The 20,104-nt window shown below is 39.2% G+C and overlaps 1 protein-coding gene across 2 annotated transcripts in view; it reads right to left on the bottom strand.

Moving 5' to 3' along the window:
• Positions 1-20,104, bottom strand: part of ZNF343 (zinc finger protein 343) — a 76,912-nt gene that overhangs the window by 10,062 nt on the left and 46,746 nt on the right. The window contains exons 5-6 of one of the 2 annotated variants that reach the window (XM_037812012.1): positions 17,748-17,939; positions 15,318-16,221 (exon numbers count right to left, since the gene is read on the bottom strand). In XM_037812012.1, the coding sequence (XP_037667940.1) occupies positions 16,151-16,221; positions 17,748-17,939 (263 nt within the window). In that variant the 3' untranslated portion in view covers positions 15,318-16,150. Of the gene's footprint in view, positions 1-15,317; positions 17,940-20,104 lie in introns of both variants that reach the window. The other variant, XM_037812011.1, reaches the window with a different exon arrangement.

Genomic DNA, 20,104 nt, shown 5'->3' with positions numbered 1-20,104 from the left:
ATTGGAGGATGGAGGACAGGAGGCTCAAAGGGTCACAGTTGAGACATAAGGAAAAGGGAATATAGAATGTAAGCTTTGTATCATTGTTGAATCTCTTGTACTTCTTAGCTGCACTTAATGGGATTGCATAAAAGAATGTTCTTATTCATGGGAAGTGTATAAGTGAATTATAGTGTTTGTTCAAGGGTGCGAGCAGCTAGCTCTCATATGTTCAGAAGACAGAGCAATAGATGATGGATGATAGGGAGGGAGGGAGGGAGGGAAAGAAATAGCCATGTGACAGCACGTTAATGTTAGTGGATTGGGCTATCAGGGGAGGGGGGTCAGGGTATGATGGAATTCTGTGTATGGGGTTAGTATTGTTTTTGCAACTGTTCCTATAACTTTGAATTTATTTCAAAATAAAAAAAATAAAAATTAAAAAAATTTTTTTTAAAAATTGTCATAAATAAAGAATAGTGACAATTTCAGTACTGGTAACAGAGGACAGACATGGAAACCCTCATACATTGCTAGTGGAACTGTAAAATGCTGTAATATTTTTGGATTGCAACCTGGTAGTACCTATGAAAATGTAACATGCACATGTCCTTTAATCTAGAAATCCTTAGTACAAGAATCTGTCTTACAAAACAAAAATTGGTAAATAAGGACATATGAATAAGAACACTTATTTAAGCATTATAAATAATGGTTTCAAGTAGGAAACAACCTAAATATTAATAAATTATTGAATTGTGTTACATCCATACTATGGAAATTATACAACTATTAAAGGGGATAAATCTGACTAACAATTATATCATGAAAAAAAAGTATAAAGAATGTTTTTCTAATTAGAGGGAAAGAGAAAGTAGCTTTGCTCTAAATAACTGATTGTTTAAGAATGCAGAATGAAGCCAGAATGAATAGAGGAAGTTGCAAAAAGTTTGTAAAGTGGGAAATTTGTTTTTGTAGTCAAGGTTAAGGAATGGATACAGAAAGCTATAAAAGGTTTGTGGAAAAAATCATTTCTGTGATCAAAGTTAGAAAATGGTAAAAACTAGTAATAACTGCTTAACAATGGAATCTCACAACTTTAAAAAAAAAAGGGGTTTTGTAAAACAAAATAGCATTAAATATTCTAACCACCACCTAAAGCAGTAATATTCAATGTTGTATGTATGTGCCTAATAATTCACAAAATATACTCCTGCTGTTTTACTATCAACCTAGCCACTCTCTTCCTGCTTCTCCTATCCTGTTTCTCATCATAATAATTGTATGTTGTAAAATGTTTGCTTAAAAACAATTTCCAAAATCATTTTAGTAACTTTTAATATGAAATATTTTTAAAAATGTGCTTTTATTAAAAGTTTCCTTAGAAAAAAAAAAAATGAGGGAGAGTTTAAAATATTCTCAAGCAGACACTGAGTTTGTAAACAAGATACCTGCTCTATAGGAAATACTTAAAGGGAACCCTACAGGCAGATAGGAAAAGACAGGAGAGAGAAGTTTGTAGCACAATATTAGGTGATGGTGGCACAATAATGTAAGTACACTGAACAAAAATGACTGTAAATACAACTGAAAGAGGAACATTAGGGGTGTGTGGGACACCAGAAGGAAAGATAGAAGAAAAGACTGGGACTGTATAACTTAGTGAAACCTAGAGTGGTCAATGAGTGCAATTAAATGTACAAATATGTTTTTATATGAGGGAGAACAAATGAATGTCAACTTTGCAAGGTGTCAAAAATGGGGTGATAATTGAGAAAAAATAAAATCAATGCAAACTAGAGTCTATATTTAACAATATTAGTTACACTGCTAACTATAGAGTCTATAGTTAGCAATATATCAAAGCTAAATGTCTATAAAAGGGGGTAAAAGGGAGGGGTATGGGATTCTTGATATTGGTTTTGTTGTCTGACTTTTTTATTGTATTTTATTTTAATTTTTTCTTTTGTTGCTTTTTAGTTGTCATTTTTCTCTTTCTTTTTCTTTTTTCTCTTTACTTTTTTTGCCTCTTCCTCTTTCTTTGTGGAAGAAATGGAAATGTCCTTATACAGATAGTGTTGGTGAATGCATAACTATGTGATTATACAGGGAACCATTGATTGTTCATTTAGGTTGGAATGTATGGTGTGTGAATAAAATCATCTAAAAATAAACAGAGGGCTACAAGTGCCAGAGAAAATGTGGAGAAAGGGATGTACCTAATCACTGTTGATGGAGAGGGCAGTGTGGTGGTTCCACAGGAAGCTAAGCATGGGGTTTTCATATGGTCCTGGTTATTGGGTATATACTTGGAAAAACTGAAAAGAGGGACACAAATAGACATTTGCACAGTGGGGTTTATGGTGTCAGTATTCATGATTTGCAGTGGCTGGAGGTGGCCTAAGGGTACATCGACTGATGTATACATACAATGGAATACTGAGCTGCTACGAGGAGTGAAGTTGTGAGGTGCATGGACATTGAGGACAGTATGTTGAGTGAAATAAACCAGAAATGAAAAGAAAAACCAATTTGGACTAGCTATAATGTGCAAGTTCTGAGAACTGAGTCTGAGAGCACAGGTTATCAGGGGAAGGCTTACTGTAAAGGCTCCTAGATTGTAACTCTTACAGCAGTTACATCTATTCCTGAGTTGTAATGGCTATTTCTAAATTCTGAGATGCTGAGCTTTTTGTGTATAATCTGATCAGTCCCTGGAACTTTGGGTATCTGTGTGACACCTGAGATTCAGAGCCAGAGTCCAGCAGCTATGAATATCAGCATTACCCCATACAGCAAATGTTACAGAGTCTGAAAAAAGATCAGACTTCAATTAGAGATATGAATGAAATGGACTCTGTTAGGACAAAGGTAATTTAGACTAAAGGGTAAAGAACTATATGGACAGTGTTTTTAAAACTTCAACTTCTGTGTAAGACCAAAGGAAGATATGTTTATTAAGCGCAAAGTCTATATTTCTTGTAACCATATAATTTAACTTGTAAGGTCAGTTTATTCAAAAAACATAATTACATGGAACATTAAGCAGGGAGTGAAAACTGGTTGGTTTGTACAGGTAGTGTGAAGCCCCCAATACATCCCAGAGTAATTTGGGCAGAGAATAAAGATGAATTTGCAAAGCCCCCTTGAGGAACTAGGGGGAAATGTAGAAATATTGAAATTCCCCACCTTGGGAATTAATGATATTCTCACAAGTATTGTGGGCAACCAAGTTAGAAGGCAAAGACCTTGATCTTGGGGCTTGCCTTTATGAAGTTTGTTACTGAAAAGGTAAGGCTAAGCCTACTTAAAATTGTGCCTAAAAGTCACCCCCAGAGAACCTCTTTTGTTGAACAGATGTGGCCTCTCGCTCTAAGCCAAGTCTTTAGGTAAACTCACTGGCCTCTTCCCTATGTGGGACATGACTCCCAGGGGTGTAAATCTACCTGGCAACATGGGACATGATTTGTGGGGATGAGCTTGGTCCTGGTATCATGGGATTCAGAAAGCCTTCTTGGACCAAAAAGGGGAAGAGAAAGGAAACAAAATAAAGTTTCAATGGCTCAGAGATCTCAAATAGTCGAGAGATCATTCTGGAGGTTATTCTTATGCATTATATAGATATCCCTTTTTAGTTTTTAGTGTATTGGAATAGCTAGAAGGAAATACCTGCAACTGTTGAACTGCAACCCAGTAGCCTTTAATCTTGAAGATGATTGTATAACTACATAGCTTACATTGTGTGACTGTGTGATTGTGAAGACTTTGTTGCTACCACTCCACATGGATAGATAATAGAAAAATGAGGACAAAAAGTAAATAAATAATAGGAAGAGAGGGGGGATATGGGTTGTTTGGGGTGTTCTTTTTTACTTTAACTTATATTCTTATTCTTTTTTGTGTGTAGTAAAGAAAATGTTCAAAAATTATGGTGATGAATGCACAACTATATAATGGTACTGTGAACAACTGACTGTACATCATGGATGATTGTATGGTATGTGAATATATATCAATAAAATAAAATTTTAGGCAAGATGGCGGCATAGAGAGGCGTGGAAGCTAAGTAGTCCCCCTGGAACAACTACAAAAAAACAGAAACAAATAGTAAATAATCCAGAATAACTGCGGGGGGACAAACGAGACCATCCATTCATCATACACCAACCTGAATTGGGAGGAATGCCCGAGAACACAGCATAAAATCTGTAAGTAAAACCTGCGGAACCAGGTCGTGAGACCCCCTCCCCCATAGCCCGAGCTGCGGAGCCGCGTGGTGCCAGAGAGAAGCTCTCTCCCAGCAAGCGAATACAGCTCAGCTGAGCTCCAACTGGGGTTTTAAGTAGCGAGTGTGAACTGCTCACTACAGATACGCAGCCCCAAAAAACAGACAGAGGCTTTGGGTGACGACTGACCTAGGAGAGCCGGAGGGTTGCCTTGGACTGGGTCTGAAGGGGACTATCTGTTTCTTTTTTGGCTCAGTGGAGAAAGCCCCAGTCATTTTCAGTTTCCAGGGCTGTGAAGCAGAGAAGGGTGGAGACAGCACAAGCAGAGAGAGAGACCATTGAAATGCTAATTGACCTCCACCTGGGGGGTCTGTCTTCTCTAGGAGGAAAGGGGTGGAGCCCTTTCCATTCAGAACCAGACCCCAGAGCCTGGGGGAACACCATACCTCCTCACACCAGTCAAGGATTACAAGCTAACAGGCGTCACCTGCTGGGCAGAAAAGCACAGTGACCCGAGGCATCAAAGGGTGGAGCAATTTTCTAAGACACACCCGCAGGGAAACCAGATACTGGATATTTCTTCCCTCTGGGACCTGAGCCTCTTCTGGTCTGGGAAAACCTGATTTGGATAACCAAGGAAACCATGCCTAGACAACAGAAAATTACAACCTACACTAAGAAAAACAAAGTTATGGCCCAGTCAAAGGAACAAACGTACACTTCAACTGAGATACAGGAATTTAAACAACTAATGCTAAATCAATTCAAAAAGTTTAGAGAAGATATTGCAAAAGAGATAGTGGCTATAAAGGAAGCACTGGACATGTATACGGCAGAAATCAAAAGTTCAAAAAACCTACTAGTAGAATCTATGGAAATGAAAGGCACAACACAAGAGATGAAAGACACAATGGAAACACACAACAGCAGATCTCAAGAGGCAGAAGAAAACACCCAGGAACTGGAGAACAAAACACCTGAAAGCCTACATGCAAAGGAGCAGATGGAGAAAAGAATGAAAAAATATGAGCAACGTCTCCGGGTACTCAAGGATGAAACAAAGTACAATAATATACATATCATTGGTGTCCCAGAAGGAGAAGAGAAGGGAAAGGGGGCAGAAGCAATAATAGAGGAAATAATCAATGAAAATTTCCCATCTCTTATGAAAGACATAAAATTACAGATCCAAGAAGTGCAGCGTACTCCAAACAGAAGAGATATGAATAGGCCTACGCCAAGACACTTAATAATCAGATTATCAAATGTCAAAGACAAAGAGAGAATCCTGAAAGCAGCAAGAGAAAAGCGATCCATTACATACAAAGGAAGCTTGATAAGACTATGTGTGGATCTCTCAGCAGAAACCATGGAGGCAAGAAGGAAGTGGTGTGATATATTTAAGATACTGAAAGAGAAAAACCACCAACCAAGAATCCTGTATCCAGCAAAGCTGTCCTTCAAATATGAGGGAGAGCTCAAAATATTTTCTGACAAACAGACAATGAGAGACTTTGTGAACAAGACACCTGCCCTACAGGAAATACTAAAGGGAGCACTACAGGGTGATAGAAGACAGGAGTGTGTGGTTTGGAACACAATTTTGGGAGATGGTAGCACAACAATGTAAGTACACTGAACAAAGGTAACTATGAATACGGTTGAGAGAGGAAGATGGGGAGCATGTGAGACACCACAAGAAAGGAGGAAAGATAATGACTGGGACTGTGTAACTTGGTGAAATCTAGAGTATTCAACAATTGTGATAAAATGTACAAATATGTTCTTTTACAAGGGAGAACAAGCAAATGTCAACCTTGCAAGGTGTTAAAAATGGGGAGGCATTGGGGGGAGGGATGCAATCAGCATAAACTAGAGACTGTAACTAATACAATCATTGTATTATGCTTCCTTTAATGTAACAAAGGTGATATACCAAGGTGAATGCAGGTAAGAGGGGGGGATAGGGGAGGCATGTTAGACACTTGACATTGGTGGTATTGTCTGATTCTTTATTCTACTTTGATTTAAGGTTATTTTTCCTTTTGCTGCTTCCTAGCTGTCATTTTTTTTTGTTTCCTCTTTCTTTTGCCTCTCTACCTTCTTTGACTCTCCCTCCTGCCTTGTGGAAGAAATGTTAATGCTCTTGCTTAGTATCAGCAGAATGTTCAATTAGGATGAACTTAAATGTTTGGAAATGAACAGGGGTGTTGGTAGCAAGATGTGAGAATAACTAACAGCGCCGAATGGTGTGTGAATGAGGTGGAAAGGGGAAGCTCAGAGTCATATATGTCACCAGAAGGAAAGTTGGAGGTCAAAAGATGGAAATGTATAAAACTGAATCCTATGGTGGGCAATGTCCATGATCAACTGTACAAATACTAGAAATCACTTCATGAACCAGAACAAATGTATGACAATACAATTAGAAGTTAATAATAGAGGGGCATATAGGGAAGAACTATATACCTATTACAAACTATATACTACAGTTAGTAGTATTTCAACATTTTTTCATAAACAGTAACAAACGTACTATATCAATACTAGGAGTCAACAATTGAGGGGGGTTGGTTAGGGATAGGGGAGGTTTAGAGTTTCCTTTTCTTTTTTTCTTTTTTCATCTTTCACTTTATTTCTTATCTGGAGTGATGAAAAGTTTCTAAAAATTGAACAAAAATTAAGTGTGGTGATGGATGCACAGCTGTATGAGGGTACCCAGGGGCAAGTGATTGTACACTTTGGATCTTTGGATAATTGTACGGTATCTGAACAATCTCAATAAAAATGAAAAAAAAAAAAAAAAGAAAGAACACCTAGAAAAAAAAAATGTGGTATATCCAAATAATACAATATTATTCAACCATAAAAAAAAAAATAAATAAAATAAAATAAAATTTTAAAAAAATTGTACTGCATATACAGGGCACAAATCAGATGAAGAGCTAAAAAAAATCTGACCAGTTCAATACAGGCTATTCTGAAGATATAGAATAAGTTGAACCAAGTGCCAAAGAAGAGCCTTAACACAAAGCCAATCAACAATAAAACCCTAGGCAAGAGAGAAACTGACCTTCAGAATAAATACATCAAGATAATCAGATGCATAGACCTCAGAAAAAATTACAAGCCATATTAAGAAGCAGAAAGATATGGTCCAGTCAAGGGAACAAATTAAACTTCACAAGAGACAAAAAACTGGGGACAACCTAATAAAAGCTGTTCAAGAAATCTTCTAAATCAATTCAAGTAGATGAAAGAAAATATGGCTAAAGAGATAAACGATATTAAGAAGACAATGTGTGAGCATAAAGAAGAATGTGAAAGTATAAAAAGAAACATAGGTTATGGGGATGAAAGGCACACGCAATTAAAATACACCAGAGGCATACAACAGCAGATTTGAACAGGCAGAAGAATCAGCAAACTAGAAGCAGGACAACTGAAATCTTCCAGACAGAAAAACAGATAGAGAAAACAATGGAAAAAAAGTGAGCAAGTTCTCAGGGATTTAAATGACAGAAGAAAGCACACAACTATACATGACATGGATGTCCCAGATAGAGAAGGGAAAATGGGCAAAAGGAATATTTAAGGAAATAATGGCTGAAAATTTCCCAATTCTTATGAAAGACATAAATATGTATGTCCAAGAAGCGCAACATACTCCAAACAGAATAAATCCTAACAAATCCACTCCAAGGCATATGCTAATTGGAATGTCAAATGCCAAAGATAAAGAGAGAATGCTGAAAGCAGCAAGAGAAAAGCAATTTGTCACACGCAAGGAAACAGCAGTTTAAGTTCTGAGTGCTCATCAGAAATCATGGAAGTGAGAAGGCAGTGGTGTGATACATTTAAGGTACTGAAAGAGAAAAACTGCCCACCTATACTTCTTTATTCTTCAAATATGAGGGAGAGTTAAAAATTTTCACAGACAAACAGAAACAGAGAGTTCACCAACAAGATACCTGCCCTACAAGAAATATTAAAGGAAGTTCTGCAGGCTGAAAGGAAAAGACAGGAGAGCAAGGTTTGGAGGAGTGTGTATAAATGAAAACTATCAGACAGGGCAAAAAGAGAGACAAAAATAAGATGTGGCATATAAAACCCAAAGGATAAAATGGTTGAAGTAAGTACTGCCTTTACAGTAATATCACTGAATGTTAATGGATTAAACTCCCTAATCAAAAAATACAGACTGGCAGAATGGATAAAAAACTAGATCCAAATATATGCTATCTACAAGAGACTCGCCTTAAATCCAAAGACACAAACAGGTTGAAACTGAAAAGTTGGAAAAGGATATTCCACACAAACAGTAACCAAAAAAAAGTTGGGGTCACTGTAACAATCAGACAAAATTGACTTTAAATGCAAAACTGTTATAAGAGACAAAGAAGGACACTATATATTAATAAAAGGGGCAATCCATCAAGAAGAAATAACAATCATAAATATTTATGCACCTAACCAGGGTGCCCAAAAATACATGAGGCAAAAATGACAAAACTGAAGGGAGAAATACATGTCTCTACAATAATAATTGGAGACTTCAATACACCACTCATCAATAGAACATCTAGACAGAGAATCAATAAGGAAACAGAGAACTTGAAAAAATGATAACTGCACTATATCTAACAGACATATACACAGCACTGTATCCCAAATAGCAGGATATACATTCTTCTGAAGTGCTCATGGATCTCCAGGAAGGCCAAATGTTGGGTCACAAAACAAGTCTCAATAAATTTAAAAAGACTGAAATTATACAAAGCACTTTCTCTGACCATAATGGAATAAAGATGGAAATGAATAATAGGCAGAGAGCTGGAACATTCACATATATGGAGGTTAAACAACATGCTCTTAAACAATAAGTGGGTCAAAGAAGAAATTGCAAGAGAAATCAGTATTGTGAGACAAATGAAAAAGAGAACACAACATATCAAAACTTAGGGGATGCAGAGAAGGCAGTGCTGAGAGGAAAACTGATAGCCCTAAATGCCTACATTAAAAAAAGAGAGAGGTAAAATCAAAGACCTTCCACACGGAGGAATTAGAAAAATAATAGCAAACTAACACCAAAGCAAGCAGAAGGAAAGAAATAACAAAGATTAGAGCAGAAATAAATGAAATTGAGAATTTAAAAAAGAGAGAATCAACAAAACCAAAAGGTGGTTGTTTGGCATCAATAAAATTGACAAACCCTTAGCTAACAGACAAAGACAAAAAGAGAGAAGATGCAAATAAATAAAATCAGAAATGAGAGAGGGGATATTACTACTGACCCCACAGAAATAAAAAGGATCATAAAAAGGTGCTATGAAAAACTGTATGCCAACAAACTAGAAAACCTAGATGAAATGGACAAATTCTTAGAAACACACAAACAACCTACACTAACCCCAGGCCCAGATGGCTTCACAGATGAATTCTATCAATCATTCCAAGAAGAATTAATACCAATACTGCTCAAACTCTTCCAGAAAATTGAAGAGGAGGGAACACTACCTAACTCATTCTGTGAAGCCAACATCAGCCTAATACCAAAGCCAGATAAAGATACTACAAGAAAAGAAAATTACATACCAATTTCTCTAATGAATATAGATGAAAAATCCTCAAGAAAATACTTGGAAATCAAATCCAAGAACACTTTAAAAGAATTATACACCATAATCAAGTGGGTTTTGTACCAGGTATGCAAGGGTGGTTTCACACCTATTAGAATGGCCACTATTAAAAAAACAATAGAAAACTACATGTTGAAGAGGATGTAGAGAAACAGGAACACTCATTCACTGCTGGTGGGAATGAAAAATTATGCAGCCACTTTGGAAGACAGTTTGGCAGTTCCTCAGGAAGCTAAGTATAGAACTGCCATATGGTCCAACAATCCCGCTACTAGGTATATACCCAGAACTGAAATCTGGAACATGAACAAACATTTTGCACACCATTGTTCATAGCAGAATTATTCACAACTGTCAAAAGATGGAAGCAACCCAAGTATCCATCAACCAATGAATGGATAAACAAAATATGGTAAATACTTATGATGGAATATTATTCAGCTGTAGGAAGGAAGTCTTTATGCAAGCAACAAGTGAAATAAGCCAAACACAAAAGGACAAATAATGTACGATGTCACTAATATAAAGTAATTATAATAAACAAACTAACAGAGTTAGAATCTAGAATATAGGTTACCAAAAGATAGAATGAGGGTAGAAAATGGGGAGCTGAAGCTTAGTTTGTGTGGAATTTTTAATTAGGTTGACTGTAAATGTCTGGAAATGAATAGAGGTGATGGTAGCATATTATTGGGAGTATAATTAACATCACTGAATTGTGTGTGTGAATGTGGTTGAAAGACGAAGTTGAAAGTCATGTATGTCACTAGAAGGAAAGCTAGAGGATAAAACATGGGACTGTATAACATAGCAAACCCTGTTGTGGATGATGACTGTGACTAATAATACAAATATAAGAATGTTCTTTCATGAACTCAAACAAATGTACATCACTATTACAAGGTGTTACATTAAGGTGGTATATGAGGAAAAATACACCTAATGCAAACTATGGTCTACAGTTAACAGTAACATTTTAATATTTTTTCATCAATTCTAACAAAGGTACCACATCAATTCCAAGCATCAATACTAGGGGAGTTTGAGGGATATGCAGTTTTTCTTTTTGGAGTAATGACAATGTTCTAAATTTGATTGTGGTAATGAATGCACAACTCTGTGACTATACTGAGCCACTGATTGTACACTTTGGATGAACTGTATGTGTGTGAATATATCTTAATAAAATTGCTTAAAAAATACTCTGTGCTGGAGATGATGTCATCAACATGGCAACATAAAGACCTACTGAAAACTTCTCTCCAGAGATTCAATGAAAAAAAGGACAATTCTGAATTGTTTGGAACTCCGGAGGAGGATATAGACTGGAGAAAGACCCTGCAAATGCCAAATTGAAGAGATAATAAATATCAGGTAGGAATTTTCCATCCCAGACCAATTGGTTAACCCACCTCCCCCTCACTTGGTCTCCATGTGGGAAAGGCACAGAGTCAGCAGACAGGATCCCTCCTTGGGGTTCTGGGACACAGATTTTAAAATCTCACAGCAGTGAAAAATATCTTCACTGTTTGAAGACCCAGAGGACAGGAGAAGACATTTCAAAGCCCAGATCAGTGAGGGACAAAGAGACTGAGAAAATGTGGACAGAGATGCGTTTCCAGTCCTGGGTCTGAAAGACCTTTCCCCAACCTTGAGGGATGCAGCAGCCGGCGGCCACTTCCTTGCCTTGGAGACAGCTGGAGTGCTGGGTTGGCTGAAGGAATACTTTGCCACAGGTAGAGTCCTACATCAAGCCAGATTTTGGCCAGCAAAGTGAGGGCATAGGAATCACACAGTTTTAACCCGGCTGGGTCATACAAAGCCTATAATAGAAGAGGGCAGGAAAGGGAGTGGGACTTGAGGGAAAGCAGCTTCTGAGGATGATTAAGTCACTGAACAGCACTGGACGGTTCAGAAAGTGCAAGGAGAGACAATACTTTTTAAAGGACGCTTCAGTCCCTTCCTTAGGATCACAGGAGCTGGTCTACACACCCTGTAAGGAAACACAACTCTGTTTTGGCTAAGAAATAGGGGAGACCCAACTGTTAAATCAAAGCCCCAAAACAAACCAGGTCTTGCTAGCCAGTGGAAAATAGAGCCCCACTGGAAGCCAGCAGATTTGTATTACCACACACAGTGAATCTGATGGGGTGCCCAGTGCCTACCTCTCATTCCTGTGGCAGGCCATGGTGGACACCTGATTTTGGGGGGAAGACAGGACAGAACCAATCTGACAACTTGCCAGGGAGAGAAAAAAGAAAAGATAGAGATCAAAATCAACCAACAAGAAAACCTTAGGCAAAAGAGAGAAAACAACCTCCAGAATAAACCAATCAAGAAAATCAGATGCCTAGACACCAGCAAAAAATCATGAAACACATCAGGAAATGGGAAGATATGGCCCAGTAAAAGGAAGAAACTAACATTTCAACTGAGATTCAGGCATTGAAACCACTAATTATAGATGTTCAAAACAACCTTTTAAATCATATCAATGAGGTGAGAGAGAATGTGACAAAAGAGATGAAGGATATAAAAAAGACACTGGGTGATCATAAGGAAGAATTTGTAAGCTTGAAAAAACATATGCCAGAACTTATGGGAATGAGTGGCACAACGGAAGAGATGAAAAACATAATCACAACATACAACAGCAGACTTGGAGAGGCAGAAGAAAGGATCAGTGAGATGGAGGACAGGACATCTGAAATCCTGCACACAAAGGAACAGATAGGGAAAAGAATAGAAAAATATGAGCAGCGTCTCAGGAAACTGAATGACAACATGAAGTGCACAAATATACATGCTATAGGTGTCCCAGAAGGAGAAGAGAAGGGAAAAGTGGTAGAAGGAATGATAGAAGAAATAATCAAAGAAAATTTCCCAACTCTTATGAAAGACATAAAATTACAGGCCCAAGAAGCACAGCATATCCCAAACAGAACTGATCCAAACATACCTACTCCAAGACATTTCCTAATCAGATTTTCAAATATCAAAGACAAAGAGAGAATTCTGAAAGCAGCAAGAGAAAAGCAATCCATCACATAAAAGGGAAGCTCAATAAGATTAAGTGCAGATCTCTCAGCAGAAACCACAGAGGCAAGAATGCAATGGTATGATATACTGAAGATACTGAAAGAGAACAACTGCCGATCAAGAATCCTGTATCTGGCAAAACTGTCTTCAAAGATGAGGAAGAGTTTAAAATATTTACAGATAAACAGACAACTGAGAGAGCTGGTGAACAGGAGACCTCCTCTACAGGAAATACTAAAGGGTGTGCCACAGACGGATGGAAAAGACAGGAGAGAGAGGTTTGGAGAAGAACATAGAAATTAACGTATCAGGAGCTAGGAGGAGGGCAGAGATTGGGCATTTGATGTTGAAGGAGTATAGCATGTTCTTGAGGATGGATTGTGTAGTTCTAGAAATGGATAGCACAATACTGTGCAATGGTACTGAAAAAAGATGACTGAATATGGTTGAAAGAGAAAAATTAGGGGTCTGTATGACAGAAGATAAAGACTGGGACTGTATAACTTAGTGAAACCTAGAGTGGTCAATAAGTGTGATTAAATGTACAAATATAAGAATGTTTTTGCATGAGGAAGCAGCAAGAAGGAATGAAATTTTGAGGTTTGCAACTAAGTGAATGGACCCTGAGGACAGCAGGCTGAATGAAATAAGCCAGAAATGAAGAGACAAACATTATAAAGCCTCACTAATTTGGGCTAACTATAATGTGCAAACTCTGAGAATTGAATCTGGGAGCATGGGTTATAAGGGGAAAGCTTATGTAAAGGTTCCTAGATTGTAAGCTCTTACAGCAGTTATATTTATTCATGAGTTGTAACAGTTATTTCTAAATTTAGAGATTCTGAGCTGTTTGTGTGTGACGTGGTCAGTCTCTGGAGCTTCAGGTGCCTACGTGGCACATGGGACTCACAGCCAGAGTTTGGCAGCTGTGAGTGTCAGCACTGCCCCATGAATCAACTGTTAGAGGCTGAAAAGGAGGTCAGACTTCAGTTAGAGATATGAACAAAATGGACTTGGTTGAGACTGGGGTAGATAAGACTAAAGGCTAGAGGATGATATAAACCATGTTTTATAACTTTGGTTTCTGTGTGGGATCAAGGGAAAAGGTGCAAAATCCATATTTTCTGTAGCACACAATCTAATTTAACTTGTATGGTCAGTTTACTCAAGTGCCATAATTACATGGAACCTTGACTAGGGAGAGACCTTGCTGGCTTGCACAGGTTAGCATGAAGCCCCAAAACAACCAAGAGTATATAGGCAGAGAATAAGAATGTATTTGCAAAGCCCCCTTGAGGGACTGTGGGAAAATGTGGAAATATTAAATTCCCCAGCTGGGGAATTCATGATATTCTTGCAAGCATTGGAGACTGCCAGTTTAGTAGGCTGAGCCCTCGATCTTGGGGCTTGCCCTCATGAATCTTATTACTGCAAAAGAGAGGCTAAGCCTACTCATAATTGTGCCTAAAAGTCACCCACAGAGGGCCTCTTTTGTTGCTCAGATGTGGTCTCTCTCTATAAGCCAACTCAGCAGATAAACTCACTGCCCTCCTGCCTAAGTGGGACATGAAATCCCAGGGGTATAAATCTCCCTGGAAATGTGGAATGTGACTCCTGGGGATGAGCCTGGACTCTGCATCATGTGATTGAGAGAGACTTCTGGATCAAAAGGGGGAAGAGAAATGAAACAAACTAACATTTCAGTGGTTGAGATTTCAAATGGAGTCGAGAGGTCACTCTGGAGGTAATTCTTATGCATCATACAGATATCCCTTTTTAGTTTTTAGTTTATTAGAATAGCTAGAAGGAAATATCTGAAACTGTTGAACTGCAATTCAGTATCCTTGATTCTTGGTGGCAATTGTAAAACTATATAGCTTATATGGTATGACCATGTGATTGTGAAAACCATATGGCTCACTCCCTTTGCCCAGTTTATGGACAAATGAGTGGACAGATGGGGACAAGAAGTAAATGAATAATATGGAGGAGGGGGGTATGGGACATTTTGGGTGTTCTTTTTACCTTTATTTTTATTCTTATTTTTTGGAGTGATGAAGGTATTCAGATTGATTGTGGTAATGAATGAACAGCTATATGATGATACTGTGAACAATTGTTTTACACCTTGGATGATGGTACAGTATGTGAATATATTTCAATTAAAATTTTTTTTTAAGTAAATGAGGGAGGAGGAGGGGTATGGGATGTTTTAAGTGTTCTCTTTTACTTTTATTCTTGTTTTCATTTTTGTTTTTTGGAGTAATGAAAATGTTGAAAAACTGGTATTGAATGCACAGCTATATGATGAAACTGTAAACAACTGTGCACTTTGGATGATTATATGGTATGTGAATATATTTCAATAAAATTACATTTAAAAAATACTCTGTGCTTTTTCTGATTCTCAAAGCCTAAAATCCATTTTACGGACCTGGCAAATTCCAATACGGCACCTACATGGACCCCTCCAGTGCAAAGTTATTGACCCAGGACATAGAGGTCAGAGCAGAGTTGTCAACCATCTGAGCCTAGAAAGTAGAAAGGAAAACGAGGCAGTAGTTTGTGGTAGTGTGACTCTGTCCTCTCTGTGCCTGTTAAGAAGGGACTTCAGGGTCAAGCTCCACCCACCATCCTGCCCACATGGGTCTCCCCTGAGCATGTCCTGCAGTGCAAAATGAGGTATAACTTACTGCTAAAGCATCTCACATTCTCCCTGCCCAGGTACAGTTTCTCCCCATCAAGCTCTTCTCTGATGTATGATGAGGTGTATAATGAGGCCTATTTCCTAAATCCTCGCTCATTCTCCCTGTACATAGAAAGCTTCTATTCTGTCCTTTGGGGTTTGTCGAGGGGTGACTCATCACCAAAGCCATACATTCCTTGTACATTTAAGATGCCACAGACTGGATTTTCTGGAAAGTTGATGAGATGGAGAACTGATGGGTTTATTGGGGAGTAAGGGCAGGACTGGATGGAGGAAGAAGCTGGCCTGCAATGTTGAGAGAGCATTCGGTCCTATGGGGGCTCTGCACCTGGGAAGACCCCTTGGAGTTGTCCCAGTTGAGTCATGGGTTGGGGTTTTGTCTCCCCATATCAACCAGTCATTGGCCAGGAGCCACTCCTTGGGATGGTGCATAGCACTAGGTTATGTAGTTCCCTGTAGCTGAGAGCAACCGCTAGGGCGGAGGTCACCTGTGAGCCTTCAACAGCTGTCATCTCCAGCAGTGGAGGTGGTGGCCCTGAAAAGGTTGTCCAGGCAGAGCGTCACAGCACTAGGATTCTCCCTATGGTATGTGAAGAAGGCTGCCTTATCACAAAAGCCTTGCCCACACTTCCTGCAAACAAAAAGCACCAACCTGAGTGACCCATCTGTCTGACCATATTTGTTCTTTAGCTAATGCCTCACCAACACTCCCTGAACATGACACCTCTCCCTGAAGTGTGTCTTTGGATGTTTGTGAGTGCTGACTTACTGCTAAAGCCTCACCCACAGTCCTGCACACATCTTACCTAGTGTGTCCTCTTGTGTGAAATAAGAACCAATTTAGGGCTAGAGTTACCCACACTCTCTGCACTTGGCTCCTCTCCCATATATGTTCTCTGGTGCCTGACAAGGGTCAACACACCTCTGGAACTTCACTTATGCTCTATGCACATAGAGACTGCTCCCAGGTGTCCGGTGTAAGACGAAGTGTGACTTACTGCTAAAGCTTTGTCCACACCCCTGCATTCACAAGGCTTCTCCCCTCAGTGCATCCTCTGGTGTCTGATGAGATTTGGCCTCTGGCTAAAGCCTTGCCCGTACTCCCTGCAAATGTAATGCTTCTCCCTGAGTGTGTCCTCTGGTTTCTGATAAAGGATGACTCTTCACTAAAGCCTCGCCCACACTCACTGCACACATAAGGCTTCTCTTCTGAGTGTATTCTCTTGTGTCTATTGAGACTTGACTTCTGATTAAAGCCTCACCCACACTCCCTGCACATATAATGCTACTCCCCTGAGTGTGTCTTTTGGTGAATAAGGAGGAGTGATTGCCAGTTAAAGCCTCTCCCACACTCACTACACACATAAGGCTTCTTGCCTGAGTGTGACCTCTCATGGATGATGAGGGTCGACTTATTGCAAAAGCCTCACCCATACTCCCTGCACACATAGGGCTTCTCATGAGTGTGTCCTCTGGTGTCTGATGAGATTTGACTTCTGGCTGAAGCCTTGCCCACACTCCAGACACACATAAGGTTTCTCCCCTGAGTGTGTCATCTGGTGTCTGTTGAAGGATGACTTTCCACTAAAGCCTCGCCCACATTCACTGCAAACATAGGGCATCTCCCCTGGGTGAGTCCACTGATGTCTCATGAGGAATGACTTGTTTCTAAGCTTTGCCCACACACCCTGCACAAAGAAGTCTTCTCTTATGAGTGTATTCTCTTGTGACTGTTGAGGTTTGACTTCTGACTAAAGCCTCGCCTGCACTCCTTGCACACATAGGGCTTCTCCCCTAAGTGTGTCCTCTGGTGTCTGATGAAGGATGACTTTTTGCTAAAACTTTGGCTACACTCACTGCACACATAAGGCTTCTCCACTGAGTGGGTCCGATGGTGTCTGATGAGGGTTGACTTATCTTTAAAGCCTCGCCCACACTCACTGCAAACATAGGACTTCTCTGAGAGGGTCCCCTGGTGTGTAATGAAGTTTGATTTTGAGCTACAGTCTGGTTCACACTCTCTACAGTTGATTGCTCTAAATCCTGAGGTTCCTAAGTCCTTCAATCCTTTGTCTGTTACTACAGGCTCTACCCTTTGGGTTGAGGTGGGCTCTATCACAACCACTGTGTTGCCTTCTTTAGAGCAAGGTGACTGGCCTTGGGGTGGGCTGGAGAATGCCCTTGAAGTCTCTCGCTCCACTGTGCTACCACACAAAGGTTCAGAGCCTTCTCTCTCTTGACCTTCTGTGTCTTCACTCCAGTAGCTTTGATCAGAATACTGCTGTTCCTGCTGCTTCTCATACACCAGGCTGGAATCCTCTAGATGGAAATGATTTTCTGCACATAAGCCTGGGAAGAGATGAAGCACATCATGGCTGAGGAATTGCTGACAGGAGAAGGCAAGAAGGCAGGAGGCACAGGGGTAGATTTCTGGCTTTGGTTCTGCTAAAGACAGAATGTTTTCAGTTCAAGCAGTAAGTTATAAATGGGGCTGCTGGGCTGTACTGCCTTGTTTTATGACAGATACTATCTTTTTTTGCCACACTTGTAACTGATAATATTTGTACAACACAATTTGTTTCCCATCAATAATTCTCTTACATTCCATTTTCTATTACAATCCAGAAAATCCACAGCAAAAACTTCTTTTACATGTCAGTCAGACTAGAATGTTGCAAGGAAGCATTCTGCTTTGTAAACAGCTTCAGTTATAGTTAGCCTTTTCCTCCTACTAAATTATCTAAAGACCAGACACTCAAATTAATATATACTGCCTACAACTCTTTGCTAACTGCTTGGAGATAACAGTCACTATGACCAATATGGAAATCTCCATGACTGTCTGGAGGGCTTCCAAATGTAGGAAATAATACATGAAATGGTGGTTAAAGAGATTGTATATGAAATCTTAAATTTCAGATTGCTCATCCATAAACAAATACTGATAAAAAAATATCTAAGTGCTAGGTTCTCTACCAGATAGTGTAGATTCAGCAGTAGAAAAGAAAACCATGTTTCCTGATTTCAGGATTCCGGTACTTCATGACCCAAACCAACCCAAAACCTGCTCTTCTTTCAGTTTTTCCCAAACCAGTGTATAAGAAAATATTCCATTGACAGTAGCACCTTTCTAGAGATATCAAAACTGGATGGATCATTTCATCAAACTGGATCTATCCAGTTGACACTGATAAATGATGATGTATTAGGCCCCAGGCTTTTACTGGACCTCATTGAAAACTCTTGCCTGACCAATGAGCAATGAAACCTTTATGATAAACTGTATCTGTACCTCTAAACTCATTCTATTCTATCCAGAGTGCTAGTTTTCAAATCTTAAGGATAACTACCACAGAACCCCCTTCCTAACAGTTAAAAACCTTGACATTTTCCCTCTCAGCAAACTATACAATGAATTTCTTCATTGATGTATCCCCTTTCCTGTTAATTGAGTGAATTCAACCTTTTGGGTTTTTTATACTTTTGTGATCTTTGTTTTTGTTTTGGTGGTCTGTTTTCACTTAGGTTGCTTTGACAAGGCACTCATCGGTGCTGGAACTACTGGCTTTCAAATGAGTAGCACCATGCTATGACCAAGCTGTCTGTGCTCACATAGGACTGTTTGGCACAATCAAGCTGAGTGCTCCCTGGGTTGATGGTGTTTCCTTAGGTTCTCCGAGTCACTGTAATTCATGATTGACTTCTGTTTCTGGCCAGTAAACTTCTGCAAGGCTTTGAGGTAACTCCAGAATTTTGTGACCCAAACTTCTAGTCTTGATTTTTCAACTGTGATTTATTGTTGCCTTCTCTTTGGCACTGAAAGGTATCAACGAGAAGTCTTTCAGTAGAAGGAATCCCTTCTGTGTCTATTCTGTGTTAAACTTGGGAACTGTGGCTCATGTTATATTTCTTCTAGATAGTGCTGATCTAAAATAGAAATCTATGGCCCACAGGCCAAATCCAACTTTTTGCCTGTTTTTGTATAGCTTGCAAGCTAAAAAATGGTTTTTACATTTTTTAATGGTTAGAAAAGAGTCAAGAAAATAATATTTTGTGATACATGATAAGTCTATAAAATTCAAATTTCAGTATCATGTTCATTTGTTTGTGTATGAGTGCTTTTGTGCTACAACAGCAGAATTGAGAGTTGTGACAGAGACCATGTGTATTCTAGAAAACCTAAAACAGTTACTATCTGGTCCTTTACAGAAAAATTGGACAATCCCTTTTCTATTATAATGTTGCAATCAATAGTATTTCTCAACCCAGATTTAAATAATTATTGTGAGGTTTAAATAAATGAAAAGGAAAAATATGGCTTATGAAACCCAAAAGGTCATTAAAAATTTGACATTTCATTTTATCTTCCATCGCAGAAGGTCTCTCTCACTACTTTCTCCCTTGCAAACTGTGCTCCAGCCTCACTGGCCTCCTGGCAGGTCCCCAAGCTCAGCAGGGACAGCCCTTCCTAAAGGCCTCAGCATCTGCTGTTCCCTCCACCTGAAATGCTCTGA

The sequence above is a fragment of the Choloepus didactylus genome, chromosome 19 (genome assembly GCF_015220235.1).
Source record: "Choloepus didactylus isolate mChoDid1 chromosome 19, mChoDid1.pri, whole genome shotgun sequence".
Lineage (NCBI taxonomy): Eukaryota > Metazoa > Chordata > Mammalia > Pilosa > Megalonychidae > Choloepus > Choloepus didactylus.
The sequence above is the reverse complement of the archived record's forward strand: the minus strand, read 5'-3'. Positions and strand labels throughout refer to the sequence as shown.